The sequence below is a fragment of the Anastrepha ludens genome, chromosome X (assembly GCF_028408465.1).
Source record: "Anastrepha ludens isolate Willacy chromosome X, idAnaLude1.1, whole genome shotgun sequence".
In the NCBI taxonomy this organism is placed as follows: domain Eukaryota; kingdom Metazoa; phylum Arthropoda; class Insecta; order Diptera; family Tephritidae; genus Anastrepha; species Anastrepha ludens.
This window is the reverse complement of record NC_071503.1, coordinates 80,748,625-80,776,443: the sequence shown is the minus strand read 5'-3', so window position 1 is coordinate 80,776,443 and position 27,819 is coordinate 80,748,625. Positions and strand designations below refer to the sequence as shown.

Here is a 27,819-nt window from a genome sequence, read left to right as displayed (position 1 = left end):
AGCAAATATATCGTGGTAGAAAAGGAAAGCACAGCCGCTCGGGCACAATGTATATTATTTTCGAAATGACGATAACATAACATAACAATGCCCAGACTTAAAATATTGGCATCGCATTCAATCGAATTAAAATCAGGGCTGAGCTTTCCTTTTCTACCACGATATATTTGCTTATAATGTCTAAGTGCGTGGACCGAATTTAAAAATTATAACACGCAAATGTAGTCACTATATCAGCCTTTTGATTTATATTACTTTTGATAAATTGAAATTAAGAATTAATAGCAATATTTAACGTTAAAAATGCAGCTTTTTTGCATAAGCTTAAAAAAATGCCCTATTACAGACGCTTATTTCACATAAATACAAACACAGAAAAGTAACAAGATCACTTATAAACATTCTTTATTACATTAAGATTCGATTTAAAGCTATTTTTACTAAATAATAGTCCAAATTCTATTAAAATTCTATTATTATAAATGTTCTTCTAACCGTTTGTAATACCGTGCAGAATAAATTTGAGGAGCGAACTGTCAAACGGACGATGAGAGAGAGAAGAACAAAGCGAAATAAGAAAAGCCCAGTCAACCAAAAGCGAACAATTCTTTTATTATTTATAGGGGAGCTTTTTTAGTTTCAAATATACATAATATGACAAAAACAAATATTTTTACAAATACTGAAAATTTGGAATAAAAATCGCGCGATTTTTAGTCCAAATTTTCGCCTGCGGCGCTTTTTTGATTTCAAATATACATTTATATTACAAAAACAAAAATTTTTACAAATACTGAAAATTTGGAATAAAAATCGCGCGATTTTTAGTCCAAATTTTCGCCTGCGGCGCTTTTTTGATTTTAAATATACATATATATTACACAAACAAATATTTTTACAAATACTGAAAATTTGGAATAAAAATCGCGCGATTTTTAGTCCAAATTTTCGCCTGCGGCGCTTTTTTTGATTTCAAATATACATGTATATTACAAAAACAAATATTTTTACAACAAAAAAAATTTTATAAATAGTGAAATAATGCAAAATCGAACAATTTTTGACCTAAATTTTCGCCATCGGCACTCATAACTTTTACGATAAAACAACGTTTTCATAAGTGCTGTGAAATATAAAACCTAAGTTAAATGCTTGCTGGGTTGACGACTGCTGTATACTCTTCTCTTCAACTGTATTTCAGTACAAACTGCAAATGCGGTCGGAAAAAACCTAATTTTTAAACATCTCCTGGGGGTTCTATAGGGGCACTAGAAGGTTGGGACTTTCACAGTTATAATGGTACAACCTTGCTCTTTCTAATGGGCGTGGTGGGTGGTGCCACGCCCCCTCCTTCTCCGCCCCCCATTCAAATATATCGTGGTAGTAAAGGAAAGTTTTTCCAAAATCAGAGTTGTTTCCGAGTTTATTTTCACCACAGAACGAAATTGTTTATGCCGGCTTTATATTATACCAGTGCACCAGATTTGTGTTATTAGAAGTTGTAACCATTTTCGGCAAGTAAGATTTGCTGGTAATAATGGAAGATGTATATGATAAATTATTCCACTTTTTCGTAACACACAAAAATTACGGAAATTGTGAACATGCTAGGAAAACATTAATATATAATCTGGTAAACTTTGACGTAAAATGTAGGCATATAAATTTTGACGCCAATTTCTTAATTACATATAATTCTGAAAACTAAAGTATTGGAACTTCGGTATTTTCTAAGTGTTTTATTTAATAAACTTTCAACGGTTAAAAGCACTATTTTCCCCCCCTTTCGTACTGAGTCTCAGAATGCGTCTATTTGTCCTCGCATAAGCTATTCTTTTAACTAATTTTGTCTGTAACCCGCTGAGCATCAAGATTCAGATGGACACAGCTCTAAACTGTGGAACAAGTATATTTTGATGCTTTTAAGCCGCCTCCAATTCAGTTCGCAGATGTTTTAGTCGCAAAAACTTAATCAAAGATTTGAGAGTCGTTCCCTGGTAGAAAAATCTCTTGAAGATTCAAAAACATAAATTAATTGAATTTGAAAAAAATAATCAAGTTTATTTGCAATTAATAATATAGATGAATTTTACTTAGACAGTTTACCAAAGTAACGGCGACGTCACGAAAAACGGGCGTTGCTAAGATTTGTTTCATGACACGTGTATACGAGTTAGTGTACGTTAAAAAGTTTGTGAAGACAAAAAAATAATATTAATGTATATGCTACTTGATGGGACGAACAAATTCTACAATTATTAGATTTTGCACATATGTATAGATTTTATTCAAATGCGTATCTATGGTATTTTATTATAATTATATTTTTTATTTCCGGAAGCGACGTTTATATCTCGAAAAATCTCCCTGTCCTTTATATATACAGTTGAAAATTTTATTGCATCTAGCTTGCATTCTACCAAAACCTGTATATTTATAACTAATGAAAATTGGCTTACAAAATATCGAACTTGTGTAGAATTTCGGCATAACTAACATATATATGTTGCATTATCAGCAAATAACATTGCGCCTTGCCCCGCAACCACCCAATAAGAAAGGCGTGGAACAAAAAAGGTCTTATGTTTGCTTTGCATTCTTCAAGTGCGCTTAAAAAAACTTAAACTATTGTCACAAAAATTATTTCAGGCTGTGGTGCAGAATCTAACTCACACTTTCCTTCGTTTCTTGAAACCAAAAACTTTTAAAGCAAATAATGCATTACACTTACACAAGGATTTTTAGCTCGAAACTTTTTGGAAAGAATATATACAAAACTTTAAATTCTTTTTATGTAAAACGAGTTTAGAATTCCATTGCCTCCGTGGTTTCATGCGAAGTTACCACAACTACTGATTCGTGGAAACAAGCAAAAAGTATCGATATAGTATGGTATCGATGCATAAAAGTATCACATGTATCACAAACGTTAACACTCTATAATAATACGTTCACATATGCATTAATCATCTATAAAACCACCAAATTAATCTACCGGTTCACATATGGTAGATTACCTGCAACATTGGGGGATTCTGATGGGAAAAACTTTAGTGTTATGTATATCGCTTTGGAAAAACCGGTAAAAAGGGGGTGATAGAGGGGTGTATCCCATCTTAATTTTTTTGAAGCGCGGCCGAAGGGTCCCCGCGAAAAGGAGTTCTACGCAAAAATACTGTGGATTGCGTAGCCGGAGTAGGACTGATGAGGGTTATTTTTTTGAAGCGCGGCCAAAGGCCGCCCACGTGAAAAGGAGTTCTTCCCAAAAATACTGTGGATTACGTAGCCGGAGTTGGACTGATGAGGGTTATTTTTTTGAAGCGCGGCCGAAGGCCGCCCACGCGAAAAGAAGTTCTACGCAAAAATTCTGTCGTTTGCTTAGCCGGAGTTGGACTGATGAGGGCTATTTCTTTGAAGCGAAAAGAAGTACTACGCAAAAATACGGTGGATTGCGTAGCCGGAGTCGGACTGATGAGGGTTACTTTTTTGAAGCGCGGAATATCGAAAAATTTTACTCCTATATTTTGTCTTATCTCGCCGAATTCTATCGAAACTGTAGAAAAAAATGTTTATTATTATTATTTTTTATTTAATATCTCGAGAACTAAGCTAGATATTCAAAAAATTTTACTCCTTCATATCGTTTTCTTTTGCCGAGTTCTATAAGAATCCGCCATTAAATTGCGGCGCCACGGAAACAGCAGTATTGCCCAACATTGACAATCAGCTGTCAATACTGCTTTGAGAGGTTTTTCTTCATAGAAATTATTTTTATGGAATATTTCAGTGTTTTTGGGTTCTTTAATTATTATTAACGATGTGAGGAGAAGGAATAGCTAATTTCATTGCGGAATTAAATGGCTTCTAATATGATAATAAACAGTTGGAGGAAATCCGTATGCGACGCCTACTGAGGTTGCAAAAAATTATGGCAGCAATGCGCATGGGAAATTTTATATTACAATACATTTGATAATAAGTAATAAGAGGACAAAACGTTTATGGACATATGCCTTTTTCTGTAAAACGAGTCCCTAATTAATAATATTTAACAAAAATTTGATTAGAATTATGTTTACAGAACTGTTTTCTTTGCCGGCATCCATTTCATTTAGTTTTTATTTTGATGTTTCTTCTTACATTCGCAATAATAATTATAATTATCGATAACACAAAAACACAGGGTTATATGTCGAGAAGTATCGTTGTTATCTAGGATGATTTTATAATACGGATTTTGAGTTATGCTCGAAAAAGTACATCATATACTTAGACCCGATTTACACGAGGAGACATCTGGAAGGGAGACACTGGAAATTCTCTTTTCATGTCTCATTCGCGGCCACACGGGCAAAATTGTTTTCGGCAACATTTTGACATTTAATGCTTTAGCATCGTCTGGTTCGGATGTATTTTCGCACGCGCTTACATGTAAAGCGGAAAACATTCGTCAACAATTTCTTAAATATATGAATGAAAAATGCAAACTGGTTAAATAATAAATAATTTGTTTTTTTTTATTTAAATATATTTATAAATTGTTGTACTTGAATAAAAAAAAATAAATTAAAAGTACTTTATATATAAATAATTAACTTAAAATTAACTTGAGTATCTAGAAATGGGGGGAAAATTAGAACTCAACATAAAAATGTCCCATAATATATTTTAAATTATACCTACTTTATTAGCAAAAATAATCGTGCTTTTCCCAAGCAGTGTTCGGATGTTTGTCATCTTTGGTATCTTCCGTTTGCTTGAAAACCAACACATAACTCAGAACCTTCTCCCACAAAAGAAGAAAACAAGTGAAGCAACTGTCAAAAATTGCTTTAAGATTGGAAATACGAATAAGAAGAGCAAAGCGTGTCGCCAGTACAGGAGACAAATTCCCTTCTCTCTGCCGCGGCCGTCCTTCACCACCGAACAAAATGTTTCCCTTCCAGATGTCTCCTCGTGTAAATGGGCACTTATATGTGAACGTATTATTACATGCTCTCTACAACAAGCAGTGAATATGAACTGTCGAAAGCAAAGTGAAAGTTGTGTACACAGTTTTCTTCTGAAACTTGACACTTTCACATACAGGGTTGCTTTCCCAAAGCAGAAAATAAAATGGAATAATCCAAATCCTTTTAGCAAAGATTTTTATCATTGACAGCCAACGCTGTTAATCCAGATTGCCCCGTTAATCTAAAAAAATTGTGTTGCGAAACTACGTTCACATATGCAGTAATTTTACTGCAAATCCACAAAATTAATCTACCCATTCACATATGGCAGATTACGTGCAAAACTGACAATCTGCTGTGAATACGGTTTTTAAAGGTGTTTCTTCATTGAAATTGCTTTGGTGGAATATAGTGGAGATTTTTGGTTTGGTTGGTTTTCGAAAAATTATGGCAGCAATACGCATGAGAAATTCTCTGTCCGTGTAATGTAGGAGAGGCACCGCACGTTCTAGGAGCTAGAAATCCCTTTTAGCTAGAAATCCAATTTTTTAGGAGGGATTTAGGATATGCCGAGAATCCTCTGCCTTTTTATGTAATGAAGTCACGTCCACTTTGGACAAACGTATAGCGATTGCTTGCAGTGATGCTGTATACTATTACAACTATAAGGTTTGGTATATATAAGTACGTTCGATGAAAACCTGACTGGCCTTAATTTCTCATAGGTGTAGGTTTATGTCTATAAAGGTTGGGGCACCGGCCGTTCCAATGATTCACCAATTTTCGAGCAGTCGTTCTTAAAGCGAGAATATGAAATCAATTTTTCGCACAAAAGTCCTAGTCGCTGCACTCAGCATTTCACTTTACAGTTTCTAATGAAGCCCTACCCTTACAACTCAACGGCCGGATGCAGCAAAAGGTTTTTAATTATAAACTTGCCAAGTCCAGGAGAGTAGTAGAGAGCGCTTTCGGTCACTTAAGAGCAGGGTTTAGAAAAATGTGTAAAGCCAAACAAATTTCGCAAATCAACCGGCATGCTATACTGAAGAGCCAAACTTCAGCGCAGAACACATAAGAGAATTAACCACTTCCTTTTATGTTCCTTTTAAATTTCGTATATGTTTTATCCTTTTTTTATTATTCTTTTATTATTAAATTAATTGATCCTAATTAAAATACTAACAACAAATACGTGGGAACTTTTTGTTCGACTAGTTTTAAATTAAAATTTAGTTCAATGTACCTGCAAACTTAAAATATTTTATCACGTGTAACATTTATCACATGTACATATATTATAAATTTTATAAATTGAAAGATTTATACCCGCCAATGATATGGTGTAGTAGTCCCACGCATATGGGGTACCGCCTGAAGACCCAAAAACCTTCTTCTCATCTCTACCATTCAAGGCGTATCTATACAAGGTGATAGCAGTTGTACAAAAACAAAAAGTTACATTTATTTTGTTCTTGCTTTTTTGCCTCTAGTGTCAAAATAATTATTTCCAAGGCGAAATGGATTGTGAATACATAGTAAATAAACTGAAACAAAGTTTTTCGAGTTTCGCGTTAAATTGTTAGAAGTACATTTGTGCTATTAATAGCAAAAATAGTTAACAACTAGGATTATTAATTAAACGAAATTTGCGGAGACATATGTAGGTATAAGAGTACATTTTGAATTTTATTTATATCCTGCAGACACAAAGTATACATGTGAATCATCAACATCAATATTTGCGGGCCTGCGTTGGGGTGATGTGCATGTAAATGCAAGTAAGCAAGGTAATACTTATCTGTGCTTCCATTTAGATAGTATTTCCATTTAGATAGGATTTCATAACTCCAAATTGAGAAGCTGCCGAAAAGCTAGTGAACAAAAGGATGCTATAAAAATTTCCGTAAAATTTTATTTATATAAATTAAAGACTAAAAATTAAATAGATTTAGTTTTCTATACCAGCTGTAGAACTATTTATTACGTTATAAATCGTCGTTAAGTCCATAATTTATTACATACTATGTATATGAAAAAGAAAACACGAAATAAAATGGTATTCTTAAAATACAATACAAAAGAAGCTAATAATTTCTTTCTGAACAGTTTGGAAAAAGGATATAATTGAAATGTCGAATTAGCAAGTTCTATTTAAGCTTAAAGGTTCACAAACTACTTTTGTCTTTTGACGTGATAACGTCTTATAATTCGATTTAGCCGGCTGCACGTACGAAAAAATGCTTCGTTATCTTGCTCAATCGTAGTTATGTTGCTCATGCGTCGTTACCTTGCTTGAACCGCAAGCGAGAGCGCGGAACGAACGACAAATTGCACAATCGGCCCCCGCGTTCGGCAACGTTCGACATCAGGCTCTCTCCTACTTGAGTGAGCATATGTATGTGCGCATATGTATATAAATTCACATATTTGTATTTGCATATGCCTTCTTCCTGTGTGCATGGTAATGAACCATTTCTCTGTTGAGAATAGGACGATGATAGGAAATGAAAGGGAGTGTTTCGAGGGTAATGTGTATTGAAAAAGTCAAATCGATGATGTTGCCTTTTAGTTTTGTTGTTTGTTGTTGACTTATAAACGTCCAAGCCACAATCGAAATTGAACATATCTTTCATGAATTTGATAAATGTTTCGTCATTTTTCATGTTTGTGTAAATGTAACTTGACCTATTCCATTGCGATTCCATTTACCTCTTTCTCTATATCCATACAAAATATCCATCAAACAAATAAAATTAAAATTTTGTTTTGAAAATTGCAACGATTACATCAGTATTTTCTTATGACGTTGTAACATTAAACTATAGTCAGTAAAGTGACTTTACAGACAACCTCTTTTTTTATTTCAATTTCTTAACTTAGCTTATAATTTGAAGTTGTCGGATAACGATGTATGTACATATATGAATTACATTCGTTCTGTACTACACAAAGCTAGCGTTATAATAATATAACAAATAGATACGTGGCTATGAGGGGAGCACAAATGTATATAAATTGGTTTACATGTAGGGGAATATTGCCTGCTAATTTATAAATTAGAAGTGGATTTGTTCGGAAATACGTACATTGAATTAGTTTATTTCATTAAAAATGTTCATCTTCCTTCAAATTGCTCCTTGGAAAAGTGTTCCATTTGTAACGTAACCCCCAATTGAAGCTACCACATACCAAAGTAATCGCGTTCTATTCAAACGTATCAGGACTAATGAAATCCATAACCCGTACTGGTATAGTGGAGTTTTCTTGCTTCACTGCATGAACAAGAAGTTCAGACCACTGCTGGTTGACTTCAATATTTTAGTATAGAAAATCAAGGACAAAGCCTTCCGCAGGATATGCATCTACCATACCAAGATCTGAAACATAAATTGAAACACATAAGACAAAAATATTGCATACTCGTAAACAACTTTTTAAAATACTTACGCATAAACCTTGCTCATTTTGTTGAAGATCGTTTCTTACTGAAGGTGGACTAAACATACATAACAATGTAGAAACAAAGCGGATTCGCCTTAGCACAGATTTTTGACAGAAGTGCTAATTCGCCCAACGTGAATTAATCAGCTCTCCTAATGATACCACTTTGTATAGATATGCCTTGACACTATTTTTAGAAGTGCATACAATCTTTTTCCTACCTATGACCAAATTTATCTAAATTTATTAGATAAATAGTGAACTTAGACTATTATTTCCACAAAAACTTCTTGTGGCCATTTCTACTGCCATGTCTGCATATATGTATATGTGTGCTTCTTTTGCAGCCTCGTATATAGTAGCTGCAGCTTCTCTTGCCATAACTCCAAAAGAAGCTCGACTGCTTCTCTGTCCCAGTGAGATAAATTTTTTCTGTAAAATGAATGCACAATTAATAATATTTAACCAAAATTTTATTAGAATTATGTCTATAAACTCTAGGGGAACCTGTTATCCCTATAGGGCGCGTCCCCAGGTGGTGGATAGGGGAACGCCTCCCAGATATGGAAGGTAGGAGAGTAGGTCTCCCGCGAACCACACAGGTCGAAGACGTAAACTTCGTTAAAAAAACTCTCTCAACCCAAGGTGTAACGCCACCCGTGCCTATTGGGTGGGCTTCGAAGCCGGGGAATAAAATTAGGCTGTCTCTTAACGGAGCCCTCCTGACATCAGGCCGCCTCAGGTTGTAACGGTGGCCTTACCATGGTATGGGGTACTGCCATGGCGGACCGTTTATTTCCGCTATATCCTCATTGGTCACAGCACATGGCGACATGGGCAGCCCCTTGGAAGGGCAGGTGACCGTAAGAAACAGAAGAATGAACAAACAACCAAAAACAAAAACTTTGGATAACGCTACCAGGAAGACGGACAAATTGGCGGACACAAACCCACAACGAACGGACAAACGGATGGGTGCCCATTGACACAACAGATGGACAAATGGACCACACGGACCGACACTAACGAACTGAGGAAGTTGGCAACTTCCTCAGAGGGCGAACCCTTGGCCTCCAGCCAAGAGACGGTTGATGGCAAAGCTGTGGGCCACAGCACGCCATCAACCTTAAATCACCCATCCACATCCGCTGATGCCAAGGGGTAAAAGCGTCAACACGTTAAAAAAGGCCCGTCCAGGTATAAGCTTTACCAGAGGTCTCTGGCTATTCTCGGTAGAATAAGCAAAAACGAGGCTGAAGGAAAAACTCATCCAAAGGAGGCGGTCGATGAGGCAAGGTGCCAAAAGGTGTTTGATGAGTACCTGACGTTCCAGACCACCCAGAAAGCAGAAGCCGTGAAACGCAATCGTTCGCAGGACGAAAGCGACAAACCTACGAAGAAGCACAAAGTGTCGGTTCACACCGCTTCATTACCAAAGCCAGCCAAACGCACATTTAATGAGGTGGCGCGGGATCATCTGTAAATAGCGTTGGTTGATGAAATAACTAACCGCGGTAAATCTGGATTGGAGAAGTGGTCCGAAATTGAGGTACGGCTGTCTCGCATTGTCGTCGATCACGTCATGCCAAATCCGGAGGGTCAAGTGCCAGGTTTTGATTCAATGGAGGTGGTCCGCGGATGCAGGGTGATCAAGTGCGATGATCAACTCTCATTTAACTTCCTACAAACAGTTGTGGGCAGGATCCAGAACGACTGGGAAGGCTTGAGGCTCAAACTAATCCCGGCCAGCGAAACCGCTCGAGGGCTCGCATCTGGATACCGAACATGGAGTTCGAAGCTAAGCAACTAATTCCATACCTACAGGCACATAACCGCACTGTTCCGATAGATGACTGGAGCATCATCAAGGCGGAGGCTCCGCAAAAGAACAGTGTGTCCTTCCTTCTCCAAATATCGCAGGAGAGTGGACAACAAACTTCGGTTCGGCGTCAGGAAAGCGCAACTGAAGATATTCCGCTCTGCAAATTCGGAGGATGAACAGGACGAGTTTGACGGCGCCAACGAGTTGCTCACGGGCATGCAACTTGACGACGCCGCATCCACCAAAAACGATGGCGCTAACGAGTAGCACCCGGGAGTGCAGCTTGGCGACACCGTCAAATTGTAAAGCGACCAGCAGCATGGGTCTCAAGGTTGTCCAAATAAACCTGCAGCACTCGCGGACTGCAACGGACAACCTAACCGTTCTCCTGGCGGAGGAGTATGTCGACATCGCATTAATCCAGGAACCCTGGGTGAGGAGCACCGAGGTGAAGGGGTTTACTGGAAACAACCATATCCTTTTCTACAAACGGACTGAAGGTAACCCCAGATCTTGTATTGTAGCTAAGAACCATTTGAACATATTTTTAATCCCATCATATTGTTCACAGGATGTGACGGCTGTGGAGGTAGAAGCCGCCGAAGGCGTCGGCATCATACTGGCTTCCATCTACATGGCACATGATCGGCCAGCACCACCCGAGGAGGCTCGTCGGCTTGTGCGTGAAGCTAGACATAAGTACCTGCTACTCGGATGCGATGCCAACCCAAGGCACTCTCTATGGGGCAGCTCGGAGATGAACGAACGAGGTGAGTCTTTTTACAACTTTATTATCAATACTAACCTGACGGTATGCAACAGGGGTAACACCCCCACTTTCACTTTTCCTAGTACGGAGTACTTTAGGGGATGGGCGGAAGTAAGTGATGCTACTTTACTGTCCGAAAAACGTTCGGTAAGGGTAGAAAAATGGAGGGTTTCCAACAAAAATTCTTTCTCGGATCACAGCTTGATCGTTTATGAGCTGGATCTGACCCACCGCCTCTTGTGGATGTAATAGTCACAAAAGAGAAGGTTGCATGGGCAATCAAATCGTTTTCACCTTTCAAATCTCCGGGACCTGACGGGATTTTACCCAAGATGTTACAGGAAACTCTTGATAATATTCTGCCATGGCTAATGGAAATTTTTAAAGCGTGTCTAAACCTAGGTTATATTCCAAATAGCTGGAAACCTGTTAGAGTCATCTTCATACCAAAGGTGGGCAGAAGGGGACATGAATCATTGAAGGTCTTTAGGCCAATTAGTCTGTCGTCCTTCCTTCTTAATACATTTGAACGGCTTTTAGACATACACATTAGAAGCTCGCTAGAGAGCTCTAGTATATCACTTGCACAACATGCTTACCTCAAAGGCAAATCGACGGAGACAGCGTTTCACGAGGTAATCCGAACAATAGAGGGGTCTCTAGCAAGCAAACAGGGCACTATGGCAGCTTTTCCTGACACAGAAGGCGCATTTAATAACGTTAGCACTGATGCTATCCAACGGGCGTTAATAGACTTAGGGGTGGAAAATTTTATCAGCAATTGGATCATCTCTATGCTAGAAACCAAGATAATTAGAGCTAATATGGGTAATATCAACATAACAAAAAGAGTCCACAGGGGCTCTCCACAGGGGGGAGTAATATATCCACTCCTCTGGTTATGCATTATTAGTAAAGTCTTAACAAAACTTAATGGAGGAGGGGTAAAAGTGGTCGCGTACGCTGATGATGTGGTGTTAATGGCATCAGGACTGTGTCCTAATACGGCTGTGGCCTAAGTCTAATCGCGCGTAAAAGAGAACTCATGCTATTTACGACCAGATATAAGGTATCAATTTTTACTCTACCAACAATTAACGGACTAACCCCCTCACTTTCACCCAGTGCAAAGTACTTAGGGGTAATTCTGGACTCCAAACTTAGCTGGAAATTAAACATTAAAGAACGGGTAAAGAAAGCAGAAATCGCTTTATATGCCTGTAAACATATGCTGGGAAGAAGATGGGGCCTTCAACCCAAGTATGCATTGTGGTTGTATAAGGCGGTTATACGACCAATTTTAACGTATGGCTCGGTAATTTGGTGGAAAGCTCTAGAGAGAGAATACAACATCATATTACTTGGCAGAATACAAAGATCAGCCTGTGCAATAACAGTCGGTGCAATCAGACCATGCCCTAGGGAGGCCCTGACCGCTCTGACACCCGTTATTCCGGTAGATCTACATATCAAGAAGATGGCAAGAATGAGTGCATTTAGGTTAAATGAAGCGGGTCGCTGGAAGAAAAAACCTCATGGCCATGTCAGTCTATTACTTCGACAAACCCAGTATACCTCGAAGAGAACTGACTACATCGTCCCGACGGTGACATTCAGTCGAAATTTCGTCAATCTCTTTCCATCTCGGAAAGAATCAAATAAGGGATTCTCACTAAACAACTTCGACACTACAGTCTATACAGATGGCTGTAAAATGGATTGTGGTGTTGGAGCTGGTATATAATCTCATAGACTTAAAATTGAAAGATCTGTGCGTCTCCCTAATGCTTGCAGTGTCTTTCAGGCGGAAGTACTGGCAATTGGGGAAGCTTGTAGGCTACTAATCGCAGATCCCTCTTTTAAGGGCAATATCGCTATTCTTTCGGATAGTCAAGCTGCAATCCAGGCACTGGGTTCAGCTACAACAACCTCTAAAGTAGTGGAGCAAAGCAGGAATAGCCTCACCACCTTGAGCGAAAACCATAAAGTTACTTTAATCTGGGTCCCGGGACATCGGAGCGTCGAGGGTAATGAAAAAGCGGACGAACTGGCAAGAAGGGGATCTGCCATGAATATCGCTCTTGCAGAATCGGTATTCACACCACTAGGTGCAGTCAAGAGTGCAATTTCCCTAAAATACCTCCGAATCGCAGATTGTAGATGGAGAGACCAGACAAAATGCAAAATTAGCAGAACGTTATGGCCCACCTACAACCTTATGCAATCGCCAACATTGATAAACATGAAACGACGGGACGCCTGGAGACTAACGGCAGTCATAACTGGCTTTTGGTCTGTGGGAGAACAAGCCGCCAAAATGGGCATCCCTCACAACACATACTGTCACAGTTGTAAACAACCGGAGGAAAATGAAACAATCTTCCATTTACTCTGCTAATGCCCTGCCCTATGGAAGGACAGAATGTTAACCCTGGGTAAACCGCTGTTCAAGAGTCTGGAACAGCCGTCTGGGTTAGATGTCAACAACCTGATAAGGTTCCTGAACCGCACAGACTGGATATAGTCATGCAGTAAATAACTGGTAAACAAGTTGGTAACGAGGATGTGGCAACGAAAAGGTGCGAAAACGCTAGTTGGATTCTGGAAGAATTACCACTTAAACCAACCAACCAACCATGTTTATAAAACTGTTTTCTTTGCCAGCGTCCATTTTATTTAGGAGGATGTGGCAACGAAAAGGTGCGAAAACGCTAGTTGGATTCTGGAAGAATTACCACTTAAACCAACCAACCAACCATGTTTATAAAACTGTTTTCTTTGCCAGCGTCCATTTTATTTAGTTTTTACTTTGACGTTTCTCCTTACATTCGTTAAAATAATTATTGATAACACAGCGTTGTGAGTAAAAAAGTATGGTTATAATCAAAGCTTGATTTATAATCGGGGGAGAAATTTTGTATGGGTAATCTTGCTTTTTTATTACGGATTGTAAGTTAAAGTACGTTCAAATATGCATTTATTACCAGTAAATCTACAAAATTAAACTATCCATTCACATATGGCAGATTACCTGCGAAATTGACAATCAGCTGTCACTACTGTTGTGAAAGGTTTTACTTTATAGAAAATATTTTTGTGGAATATTTCGGTATTTTTGGTTTGTTTAATTATATGGAGAAAATATCAGGAGAAGGAATAGCTAATTAAATTGCGCAATTGACTGCTAATAATAAACAGTTGGAGCAAATCCGTAAACGAGGTTTAATGAGGTTTCAAAAAATTATGGCAGCAATACCCATTCGAAATTCGATAGTACATTTTATAATAAGTAATAAGAGTGCACACGTTTATGGATACACGCTTTTTTTTCTGTTATATAAATGCATAGTTAATAATACCTTACAAAGATTTTATTAGAATTATGTCTACAAAAGTGTTTTCCTCGCCGACATCCATTTTATTCTGATTTTACTTTGACGTTTTTCTTTACACTCGTAAAAAAAAAGATCTATTACACAGAAAATATAGGGTTGTATGTCAAAAAGTATGGTTATTATCTAGGATTGTTTTATAATCTCAGATTTTGGGGGAGAAATTTTGTATGGAATATATAATTACGGATTGGGAGTTAAGCACGAAAAAGTAGATCATCTACTTATATGTGTACGTATTATGACAGTCAGTTGCTACGCGGATTAGTGAGGAGTTGATTTGTTTATTGGATAGTTTTATCAGTAAAATATAGATCGCAGGTATCAAATACGGGTATAAGCTGTCCTGATACTAAAAAAATTTAAAATAAAATTAAAAAATTATTATAAAAAAAGTTTTAAATTGTTAATTTTCGAACTGCTCCGAAGTATTAAAGCAATCATTGTATTTTCGGACGCCTTAGTTCAAACTAGCATTCATTCCATACAGTCTTAGGAATGAGAACAAAAAAACTAGAAAATGGTTAGTTTGATATAATAAAATGATTAGAGTTGTTACCCAAATACCATAATACAGGGTGGGCCAAATAAAACCTACTAATGTTAAACACAAATATCTTTTGCAATAATCATTTATTTTGGTTAATTGTTTTTATACATTGAATATATTTTATGGAAATTATGTATGAAATATTACATCAGACAAATGTCTACCATTTTTCTCGATACAATTGGCTTTTTTTAAGGCGTTTTCCATTACACCGCATAATTTTTCTGGTTGAATGCTCAGTATTTCGTCTCGAGTATTTTGTTTCAGCTGTCTAATAGTCTCTGGTTTATTAAGATACACTTTGTCTTTTAAATATCCCCATAAAAAGAAGTCGGGCGCAGTCAAATCTGACGAACGAGGTGGCGAAGTGAAATCTGAATTTTTGGAAATCAGACGTTCGCCAAAAATTTTACGCAGCAGGTCCATAGTTTGCCTAGCAGTATGAGCAGTTGCCCCATCTTGTTGAAACCACAAATTAGGATACTGCTTCGCCATTGGCCGCAAAAAGTTTTCAATCAATGTTCTATAAGAAGCTCTTGAAATCGATTCCAGCGTTTCATCCTCATTTTCGAAGAAATATGGACCGATAACTCTAGTGGCCATAACACCGCACCAAACAGTACATTTAGATGGGTGCAAGTGATGTTGGTGTGTTGACCTTGGATTTTCAGAGCCTCACAATCTGCAGTTTTGTTTGTTGACATAACCATTTAAACGGAAACGCGCTTCATCCGACATCAAAACATTATTTGCCGATATTTACGCTGCGTTAAAACAATTGATCGTTGACAAGAATAGAAAAACTCGATAATTTTAACGACTTGTGTTGTACTGTAGGGTTCCATAATAAATTTCCAACAATTCAATTATAACCTACAAAAAGAGAAAAATAAATACGTCCAAAAATAAAAAAAGTTATTTGTGCTTAACATTAGTAGGTCTTATTTGGCCCACCCTGTATATGTACGAAGGAGCGCAATGACACTTTTCAGGAGTATGGTGTGCATAGAATGCACGCCGCCAGATTCAAGGAGTAAGATTTAAAGCTCAGTTAATAGAGAAGGCAAATAGCAACATGAGGTCTTGCCATAATAAGCTTTACGATAGGGTCGAGGGCTGAATGCAGCACTGTTGTTTTGCGTGGGATGAAGTATTGTTGGAGAAATAGTTGTAGATTTCTGCAGCGAAGTATGCGATAATTCAGCCGACTGCATCAGTTCATATCCCTAACATCCCGAAAAAATAAGAAGAATTGTAAATGGATTCTCACCAGTCGGGCTTCTCCATGTTTTGGTGCAATATGTATTTTGGTGTAGATGCATGCTTCAAAGAGAATGCAGTAGACCGTTATAACTACGAAGGCTGGCATTGTATGCATATATTGTTGCAATTGCGAAGTTTTGCGAACCGACTGGCAACAATAGCGAACGAAATTAGCCTTGATGGCAACAGCAGATAGACGAAGACGACAGGTGACTAGCAAGCTGCTGCTACATCTAGATCTAGATCTAGAAATTACGATAGTTATTAAGCATTTGTATATAGTACAAGCTGAGGTGCATGCGCATCTGGTATTCAGTTGGATATTAAACTTCTGAGTGAATAAACGAAAACTAGTAGAGTGATTCAGTCTTAAGCTGAAAGTGTACATTTAGAAGTAAGGCGTTGGAAATTTTGCACTGAAAGTAAATGAAGACTGACTACAGAAATTATCCTGTGAAGTACAGTTTTCTAAATCTAGTTTGGTCGCAGCCCGCAGTAGCCTAATAATAATAATAAAGTGTTGAAAATAAAGCGAATCGGGTGTTTTGTCCTTAATTTTTGTGTTTTACGCAATCCAGTGATTGAACTCATACAGTTATTTTAAGAGATTTATTTGAAATTTATCGCAAGAAATTTCGCAACAATTGGTGTCAGAAGTGGGATTGTTGAATAAAATTCCATGCACAAGATCATGAAAATGGCGAAGTTGAACGAACACAACGTTCAGCAGCTTAAGAAAGGCTAGAACAGCGTGGCTTGTTAACTACTGGGAACAAGGCAGAGTTACAAGTGCGACTGCACGTGGCTATGCAGACAGAGGGCGTCAATGTAGACGAATATGTGTTCCAGCTAGAAATAAAGAATTATCAACCAAATGGAAGAAAATACATAGCCTCTAGGACCTTCACCAGTTATCGAACTGGGAGTAACATGGCTGAATTATCGCGAATATTATCGCAGTCATCGGAAATGTAATCGCGGTCAACACAGACGTCACAAATGTCAGCGGAGCTGTCGTCGAAGACAGATGCGCAATTAAAAAAGCACGTATATCCATGTTAGAAGCTGAGAAGGCACATATCTCGCCTCAACTGTGAACGATTGAGGTTGAGGTAGATGCTGTGAATTGCAATTGAATCGTCCGAATATGTTAACCAGGGGCCTAAAAGTAAAAACAGTATTATTCGACGCCACTGTTCCATTCCTGGCATTTAAGCTCCAGTTTGAATTAACAGCAACAACAAATAACTCGAGTACTGCAGACAAAATTGCTGCTTTGTAAAAAATTCCAGCAGCCGATCTGGGTAAATACGAGAGTCTGATGGCAGCAATACACAGACGTTACGGGAGTGAACACAGGCAGCAAACGTTTCATTTGGAACTGACAAATCGCTTTCAGAAGGCAAATGAGAGTTTGCAGGAATACACGACAGAGATCGAGTAGTAGGCACAATTGGCGTATACAAAAGAAACAGCAGCAGATAAGGACAGTCATAAGAGAGTACTTTCCTCACTTTACACGACGCAGAAGCTCGGAGATAAAGTACTACAGCTCTCGAATACCGCCTAGCCAGATGAAGACGAGTTCAAGTGGAAGCAAGAAAAAGACGCTAGAGAAAAACTTAAATGTGTTTTTCTGTTTTGCAAAGAAAACAACATGGTAAGGCTGATTCACTACCTCGGCAACCTGGTGATATCAAGTGTAAGGATTGTCACGGGGTTGAAAGATGGGAGCGGATAGTTATTCTCATATCAACGGACTTGGATAAGGAAGTACGATACGGAAGAGTCAACTGAATGATTTTGTCCTGAAAAAGATCACGGAAGCGAAAGACCACCTAAAAATCAAATGGCCAAAGAAATCCTGTGACTAAGGCGTATTGGGTAGAGTGGACTAGTCTCAGTGATCTGATTATAATTCCTTAATCTGGAATTGCATCTATGCTAGAAGAATTCCACAATGAGCCAAGTGGAGGTCGTCTGTGTATCACAAAAACGCTGGAGAAGATTAAGCAGCTGTTTTACTGGGTAAATTGCAGAGAATCAGTAGCCGAATGGATTCTAAATTGGGCGGAGTGTATGGCAGCGAAAGATGAGAAATCGTGGAAGATTACAGCAATGCAACGCAGGTTCACCATTTGAGCGGGTGGCCATAGATGTTGCAGGCCCGTTACCAACAAGTGGTAAAATGTGCTCGATGTTATGGACTACTTCAATAAGTGGCCAGAAGTGTACGCCAAGTGTACGAGGAGGCCAAAATCATTGCTGCGGTTTTTGTGCAGAATTGGGTGACTGGCTTTGGAGTAGCTATTCAGCTGCATTCTGATCAAGGAAGGAACTTCGAATCCGCAGTATTCAAAGAAATGTCTTGCTTGTTCGGAAATATGAAAACACGTACAATATCCTTACATCCCCAATCAGATGGAATGAACAAAAGATTCAATCGCACTCTGGGGGAGCACTTGCGAAAGGTAGTTGGAAAGTTCCAACAAAATTGGGATAAACACATCCAAATGTTCATGTTGGCCTACCGCTCATCTGTACATGAAATTTCTGGCCAATCGCCTGCTAGGACCATTTTTGGAAGCGATTTAAGGCTTCCGGTAGATTTATCGTTCGGAAGAGGGGCGATTCAGTCATTAGGAAACCCTGCAAGATGACAGGGAAGAATTACACCATCGTGTAAATGACCATACAAGGTGATAAAAAGATTGAATGTTGTGGTGTATCGCATACAGCAAAGACAAACTGGACAGGGAAACTCCAGTGGTACTTCTGGAAAGATTGGCTCCATTTCGATCGTAAGAATTGGTTTCTAATCGGGACGATCAGACTTAAGCGAAGGGCAGTGGCAAAAGCCCAAAACAAAAACGTGAATTAGTCTTGATGGCACGGTGCACGTGTTCTGGGTCTAGAAATTACGATAGTTATCAAGCACATGTACCTATATAAGTCGAGGTGCATGCGCATGTGGTATTCAGTTGGAAATTAAACTTGTGAGCGAATAAACGAAAATAAGTAGGGTGATTCAGTCTTAAGACGAACGTGTAGATTTAGAAGTAAAGTGTTGGAAATAAAGTAAAGTGGGTGTGTTGCCTTAATTTGTGTGTTTTATTCAAAAATTCCAGTGATTGAACTCATAGAGTTTTGTAAGAGGTTTATTTGTATTTTATCGTAAAAAAATGCGTTGCAATATATAAATGGCGCTTACACCTTTTTTGGGCGTTTGGCGGAGCTCCTCCTCCTATTTGTGACGTGCGTCTTCTTGGTGTTCCTCAACTGGAGGAATCTAAGTTTTAACTGGACTCTGAACGGCAGATGAGGAGCTCGCTTAAATACATTTATATAAGCAGAGGTGCATGCGCATAGGGTTTTTAGTTGAAAGTTGAATTTGTAAGCGGATAAACGAAAAGCATTAGATTGATTCAGTGTTAAAGTGAACGCGTATATTTATAGTAAAGTATTGAAAATAAAGTAAAGCAAGTGTGCTGTCATTATTCAGAAGATTTATTGTGAGAGAATTATTTGGATTTTAACGTTAGGAAATTCGTAACAATTGGAGTGAAAAGTGGGGTAGTTGAATAAAGAACAGGATCGTGAAAATAGCAAAGTTAAGCGAATCGAAGGTCCAGCGGCTTAAGAAAGAGTTGGAATAGCGTGGCTTGTTAACTGCTGGGAACAAGGCAGAGTTACAAGGACGGCTGCGCGAGGCTATGGAAGCAAAAGTTGTCGATGTAGATGAATATGTGTTCCAGCTAGAAGCTAAGGAGTCATCGAACAAAAGAAAGAAAAGGCATAACCTAGACAACCTTCACCAGGTATCGACCTGGGAGTCATTAGGGCTGCATTATCGCAAATGTCATCGTACATTAAATATAAAATGGCGCAAAAGTCTTCACAAATATCATCGCAGTCATCGGCAATGTCATCGCGGTCTTTGAAAATGAAATCGAAAATGTGACAAATGTAATCGGGAATATCGGCGCAAATATCACCGGAAATGTCGACGCAGATTCGATAAAAATTCCAGCCGTATATCGTCGAAGACAAAAGCGTAGTTGGAGAAAATGGCTACGCGTATATCTAAGTTAGAAACAGAGAAGGCAAATATGAAGTCACAACTGGAGCGATTGCAATTGAACTGTGTGAACCCTGCGAACTGCAGGATTCCCAAGCTCCAGTTGGGAATAATAGCAAAAAAGTCACTGGAGTATTGCAGACAAAGATGCTGCATTGGTTGTCTCGCTTAAGAGTTCCGCGGCCAAAGTTGAGCGGCTGGCATATTCGGCCTATGCGAAAGAAACCGCAGACTTCCTTGAGAAGGTGACGTTTAGTGAAACATTGTCTTTTGCCCTGACACAGGAAACAGCAGTTCTCTTGAGTAAACCAGTGCGCAAGTAGGTTGAGGTAGAAGAGCTTACCTTTCTTGAAGAAAGAATAACAAGAATAATACGCGAGTCCTCTTCTCAAATACCATGACCCGGTTAAATTAAAACGAACCAGCTCTAAGGGGCGAGAACTGGTTCCCACAAGTGAATGCCCCACAGTCTCTGTCTCTGGGCGGAAAAGCAACAACTTGACAATAAGGGGAACTGTAAATGGTCGATCCCAGCTACTTGCTACAGTTGCGACGAACTCGATCATCTGGTCAGAATTGGTGAACGGTAATGTGGGTCCACGGGTTGGCTAAAAGCTCCAGCCAGCTACAAGAGAGAGCTATGATTTCCAAATGAAGCTTTGCCACTAGTTCACACATTTTTACTGGCTAAATCGCGTACAGTCCGGAAAGGTAACCCGAAGTCACCGTCAACGGATTACGCCAAAATCTGAAGCAGGTATATGGGCTAATGTGGAAGGAGACTGTGGGACAGGCGAAGAGTAGGACATAGGACCGGCTAAGGGAACGGCAAACATAATCACTGGAAGAACACTATTGAAGATGGGAAAAGACACGAAGGTAAGGGCTCTAAGTATTTTCACGTCAGCAGACATTTTGGCTAAAGGAGCTGTTATTCGGTCTGTAGAAGCCATAGCAAACTACGATGCACCACAACAGGAAAAGGAAGAATTTTCAGAAAGCAGGAAGAAAAACTTTCGATTTCATGGGGACTTGGTAGCAAGAAGGAAGAGGGCTAGAGCGTACGACAGCTAAGTTCAACGTCGAATTCCACTAGCAAAGCGTGAAGAAGCAAGCCACCGGTTGTATTGGTTAAGATGGAAACATCCGATTTTTTATGGAGTATAGAATGCTGAATGAAGCCACGAAAAAGAAAAGCTACCCATTAGCACGAATAGTTGACACTCTGGACACTTTATCCGGCGCGAAATAGTTTTCGACACTTGGTTTAAAAAGTGGTTAGATTAGATTAGATTACATTTGTGAGGGTTGGACAAGTAAAAGCACTCAGTCAGGAGACCATTTTACTACAGCCGGAGAGATTTCAGTAAAAAAAATAGAGGAGATAAATTGTAGGTGGTAAGTCGAAAAAATTAGTTTGAGATCACTCGTCCACAAATCTCTTGTATTCATTGATGAATCTTAAGTGATGCGGAAGAGTATGAACTTTATGAGTATGGCTCAGTATATCTCAAGCCAATATCCTAAGCCTGATTCTGGAAAACGCCGGGCAGCTACAGAGGAAATGCTCTGCAGTGTCGTCATCCTCAAGGCACGATAGGCATATCGGGCCGTCGGCGACCCCCATAGGCGTTGTGCCCTGTGATTACACTCACTAGTACTCTCAGGCCATTTTTTTGAGTATTCCACTAGGCCCTGAACCCTCTGTAGAAAAGTGCAGAAGACTCCGGATATGATTGACACTTAAGCTACCAGGACTGGTATTATCCTCTTTACTAGAAGGAAGAAGCTGGATGGACTCGTTCTGCCTTAGCTAAAAGGAGTCACAATTCAGTTATCCAAAGACATCAAGTATCTTGGAGTAATCCTCGACAGGGTACTCCTTTGGAAGCCACACGTTGAAACAAAAACATCCAAAGCACTGACAGCCTTCTAGCAGTGCAAAGGCGTCTTTGGGAAAACGTAGGGTCTTTCTCTTATGGATCTGCACAGCTATGCTAAGATCTATTATCACTTATGCATCAGTGGTCTGGATGAGTAAACTCTCTATCGTGGGAGTCAGGAGGACCTTATCGAGACTACAGCGCACTGTGGCCATCTGTTGCTTCGGAGCTTTTCCGACTACTTCAGGCCCGGCATTAGATGCTCTGGTTAGTCTACTACCACTTGATGTTTTCATGCAAGGAGCGGCCTTGAAGGCCATATGCAAGCTGAAACACAATTGCAGTTGGTACGGTTTCTTTCCAGCATTTCCATTATTTGACTAGATATTTATTTATTTATTTTTGAAGTGGAGGTGTATGCTATCCAAGAAGCGATGAACTTTGCTGTGGAAAACAGATGGAGAGACAGATCTGTATGTGTCTGCAGCGACAGCAAAGCTGCGCTCCAACCACTTCATTGGCATTGAGTCCTGTAAATCCAGGCTAAACTATGTCGGTCGACGTAATATCCTGATGCTTACAAGGGTTTCGGGTCACGTGGATATCGCGGGTAACGAGATCTCTGACTCTTTAGCCAGGATGACCTCTGAGGTCAACTTCCTTGTCCCGGACTTCGTGGCAGAACCTCCTGTTTGCAGCCATCAAAGCCACGGTTATCAAAGAGGTTACTCTAACCCACAGGCGAGCCTGGATGAGAGAGGCTGCAGATGCATAAAACTGATTTTACCTGTAATGTCCGACCGACAGTTCCTCCTGTCATTAAGCAGAAGGGACTGTAGGCAGCTTGTTGTACTCATGACGGCCCACTTTCTACGGGCGAAACACATGAAAAGGTCTGCCCGGCCTTCGCTTGCATCAGGCTTGAGGTCTTTGGCACTGATGTGTTAAGAAGCGAGCAACTTTGGTACCACAAAATCTACTCAGATATAATGAACTTAATGTTGTCTGAGTGCTGTACTTGCTAGTCTATCCCGACAAAAAAAAATTCAATAAAGGAAATAATATTGTAATTTATATTTGTTAACTGTGGGGATGAAGCGTGTTTGTTCGCACCGACGACCCCTTCGATCCCTCCTCATCTCGCAGGTTTTGTTTACTCAACTTTTTATGTTGCTTTTCGTTTTCAGAGTTGCCATCAGGTCGACCGTTTATCCTGATTGCCACAGGTTTCCTCTAAGTCTGGGAAGTCTTAGTTGAGGTCGGATTCGGTTTGTTGGCGAATTACTTGTAGGCATTTGACTTGATGGTGATGGTGTTGTGTGTGATTGGTCCAAATTTCTTGAATGGAAATTGTTGGTATTTGAATAGGTTATTGCTGATTTTAACGACTGGTGCCAACGTTCGATGATTGCGTTCGCATGCGAATGCTATGCCGTTGTGTGCTAATGGGATATAGCTAGCATATGTGACAACTGGGTGCATAACTGCACCTTGAATTCTCTATCTTGATGGGTAGTGATTCGTGCGGGTATGCCAAATCGCGAGAACAAACGCTGACCAGTCTGCACGGAGAGGGAAGAATATATTGATTACGTCTTATTCTTATGCCCACGCTATGCTTCCGAAACATCTACAATCTAAAACGGAGAAAATATTCTAGATTTTAAGCTGAAATCAGCTAATGACTGAAAAGGAGTCTGCGCACATGTATCATATAATCATAATGCTGTAAGATGCGCGGAGCTAAATAGGCGTCAACAATAACTAGGAGCTTTTGAGCTAATCACTTCCGTGAGGTAATACCTTCTTGGCAGTTCCACGTGGTAGATTGCAGAGAGGTGTTTAGTAGAGGTGGAGAACTATCGATGGCACTATCGTCACTATCGATGGTTTGGCACTATCGAGCTGTCATACTATCGATGGCGCTGCATTACCGATAGTTCATCGATAGTTTGGTTTCACATCACTGCAATACAATTTGCCGCATTTATTTGTGTCGTCGTTTGCACTTATACTATAAATATAAATTTTCTTTGTGAATTTTAAAGTGATTAAATTTAAAAGTTGATAAATTTCAAAGAAATGGATCACTTCATTCAGAAAGGTAATTATCATGACGTATTTTTTAAGCCATTTTAACCAAATTTTTGTCAAATACAAGGTAAACGTCGCGGCTCTACTCCGGTTTGCGACTGCACCTCCTCAGACTCCGAAAAGGATGTTGTGTCCGAGAAACAAACACAAAAGATCAAAAATAAAATATCTGAAGTTTGGAAATATTTTAAGCGGTCCGACGACAAAAAATTTGCAAAGTGCCTAAACTGCGCAAAAGAATATAAAACAAGCGGAAACACTTCGAATTTGCGGGACCATTTAAAAAGATTTCATCCAGATTTAAAAGACCACGCACCGGATTCTAGCACAACTACACTTGCTGATAACGACAACACAGCATCTACAAGCAGCAGTTGCAGGTCCAGTATGCGCTCTATGGACTCGTATTTGAAAAGAGCCGTATTCTACGATGCAAACAGTAAGCGAAAGAATGATATTGACAGAGCCCTAACCGAGATGATAGCCAAAGATGTGCAGCCATACAGTGTCATCGAAAATGAAGGCTTTATAAAGTACACGCAAGTCTTGGATCCAAGGTACAAGCTTCCAAGTCGAACGCAATTAAGAGATGTGCTGATGCATAATTTGTTTCGAGAAACTTCGGCCAAATTGTCCGCGATGTTGGAGAGTATTTCAAATATTGCCGTCACATGCGACTTGTGGACCTCAAGTGCAAATGTAAACTTTATAACCGTAACATGCCACTTTCTTCATGAGTATACCATGAAAACAGCATCGTTAGCCACACGCAAGTTAATTGACCCAACTAATCACTCGGCTCAAAATATTGCAAACACCTTGCGAGAAATACTAAACTTTTGGAATGTTTACGAAAAAACTATTTGCATCGTTACAGACAATGCCAGTGCAATGCTAAAAGCGTGCGACTTATTAAATATACGGAATCTTCCATGCTTTGCTCATACCTTAAATTTGGTTGTCCAAGATGGACTCAAATTGGATAAAGACGAAGCATTTAAGGCTTTATTTACAAAATGTAAGGTGATAGTGAAATTTTTTAAGAAAAGTTCCATAGTAAATGAAAAATTCAAAATGGTTCAAGATAAATTTGCTTACACCCTTTTACAAGAAATGCCTACAAGGTGGAACAGTTTCTATTACATGATACAACGAATCCTGGCAACGCACGAAGCTATTGCAACGGTTCTACTGTCCACTAAGCATGCACCTCTTCCATTTACGGCAGAAGAAATAAATATTCTAAAAGATATTGAAAAAATATTGTCATTTTTCCATCAAATTAGTGAAAGAATTTGTGGCGGAACGTATGTGACAATTTCATTAATTATACCTTTGACATATGGCCTGTACCGAAAAATACTAAGTCTATCACCACAATTGCAAACTCAGGAAGGAGAGACAATGAAAAATATATTATTGGAGTCCATTTCAAAACGGCTGTCTACGAACGAGGAACGAATTGTGACGAGAATAGCAACAATAATAGATCCGAGGTTTAAAAGAGATGGATTTCAGCAAATTGTGAATGCTGAGGAAGCAGAAAAACTTTTGGAAAATGAATTGGTGAATTGCACTAGTGAGGAAATCCCCATCAACGCCGATTTGGACCTCAGCACCAAGACGCAGGACTCCTTCCTTGATTTCTTAGATCACCGTGCCAACGATAAACGTGGAAATGCGCACTCTAATGCCATAATCGTCAAGCGGCAGTATTTGGAGAGAGCTCTAGCTCCTCAAGATATGGATCCCCTATTATGGATTAAGGTGAAATTAAATAATTAATTATTGATAAACAACATCTAATTTTTAACATTAAATTTTATTACAGGTTAACCAGATGGACTTTCCATGTATGATTAAGTTAATTTCAAGATATTTGTGCATCCCCGCAACATCTGTCGAGTCCGAAAGGGCGTTTAGCAAGGCGGGACAAATTGTTTCTGACAGAAGAACGCGACTTAAGGAAGAGAACATAAACGTTCTTTTATTTTTAAATCAAAATCTTTGGATTAAGTAATATTCTTAAATGAAACAATCTTTATATGTATATATGTACATGAAAATATGTATGAAAACTTAAAAAGGATTCCTAAGCAAATTATCTTGTTATTAACAAAAAATTAATAAAATAATCTAACAAAATATTAGATTTTTTTTAGCATCAAATCAAACAACTGTTGCACTGTTTTTTTTTTGACTATCGATCCACCATCGATCCACTATCGATAGTACTATCGTCACTATCGATGGTTTCGAAAAAACTATCACCCACTATCGATGGCGTCCACTATCGATATTTCTCCACCTCTAGTGTTTAGTACTTAGGTGTAGCTGTGAGGTTACAAGTCGTGCATACTGCTATGCTGGTATAGCAGTATTCATGAGAGTTTCCTCTTCACGGGCGTAATCCCAGAAAAAAAGGCACCCAACTGAATTCCCATGGATTTGTCGACTCGGGCTATAGGTGAGTCCCTGAATTTTTCAATAATAGTCCTTTTTAGCATGATATACGGTAATACTCCTTATACTCTAACGCCTTTTCTATATTTAATACAAGTGGGCGATGTGCAGTTTCAGTAGATCTGCCTTTAGTGCAAGCGTGCTGAGCCTTGGATAATTTTTCCGGTGCAAATGTGTCTCTAATGTATGCTTCTATAATATTCTCTAGCGTTTTCAGGAAAAATGAGGTCTGACTAATGGGCCTGTATTCCTTCGAGTAGAGAGGGTTGCTTTTTCCTACTTTTGAAATAAACATAACTCTCGCTTTTCTCCACAATACAGGAACATAGTTGAACCTCAAGCATCCCATGAATATCGTTCTTACCACAAGATGGATTACGTTTTGGAGCATGGCTGGGAAGATTCCATCCAGTCCTGGCGATTTATATGGGTCGAACCTTTGTAAAGCCCATTCTATTTTGTTAGTCGTAATTACATTCGTCGGGATGTCGTGCACAATATCTCTTGTAAGTTCGAGATCTGTAGGGACTAACTAATGCCTTGTTCCACCAAGGAGGCTTCATCTGGCGTCTATTACGTGTTGGGGGGAAGGATTTTTTTTATAGGCTTTAACGAAGGAAACAATGAGAACAATTCAACCTCTTTCTCAAGGGCAACGCGTGACCTGTATTTCCGGAGTATTATTGGTGTTTTTGATTGTATTTATATTCCTATATAGGCCCTAGTTCGTATTTTTAGGATTTATAAAGGATATATATATTTAGTTTTTTTGAGCGGAATATATCCTGAAAGCTTATGTATCTGTGATCAGAGAATGAAGGCCTAGGAAGTATTGATACTTCCTTTTTCTGCACCATAACATGCTTGCTTGTGCAGAGTGTTAAATCAAGTAGATACATATATGTACATATTTTAGTCAGTTCGAAATCGCGGAAGCACTAGATCATGATATTTTGGCTTCTGATGCGATTTTCAATAACTTTTGTTTGTGGCAAAACCAAACTTTATGTCTGTTTGGTAGTGATGCCGCACCTTTCCCTTCATTATTTGTGAAGTTATTTTTGCTCTACCGTGCGTATCCTATCTTCCTCATGAAACAAATATGGACTATC

At 39.0% G+C, this 27,819-nt stretch overlaps 2 protein-coding genes across 4 annotated transcripts in view; one reads left to right on the top strand and one right to left on the bottom strand.

Moving 5' to 3' along the window:
* Nucleotides 1–2,857, bottom strand: part of LOC128869642 (uncharacterized) — a 151,597-nt gene extending 148,740 nt beyond the window's left edge. For all 3 annotated transcript variants that reach the window (XM_054112213.1, XM_054112211.1, XM_054112212.1), the window contains exon 1: nucleotides 2,732–2,857. The gene's annotated coding sequence lies outside the window, so the exon portion shown is untranslated. The remainder of the gene's footprint in view (nucleotides 1–2,731) is intronic.
* A 7,608-nt stretch (nucleotides 2,858–10,465) lies between these two features.
* Nucleotides 10,466–26,029, top strand: LOC128870263 (E3 SUMO-protein ligase ZBED1-like). Its single transcript, XM_054112863.1, has 4 exons — nucleotides 10,466–10,648; nucleotides 10,787–10,985; nucleotides 24,312–25,262; nucleotides 25,329–26,029. Exons 1-4 carry the CDS (start codon nucleotides 10,466–10,468, stop codon nucleotides 26,027–26,029), a joined length of 2,034 nt encoding a protein of 677 aa, XP_053968838.1.
* Nucleotides 26,030–27,819: the final 1,790 nt, after the last annotated feature.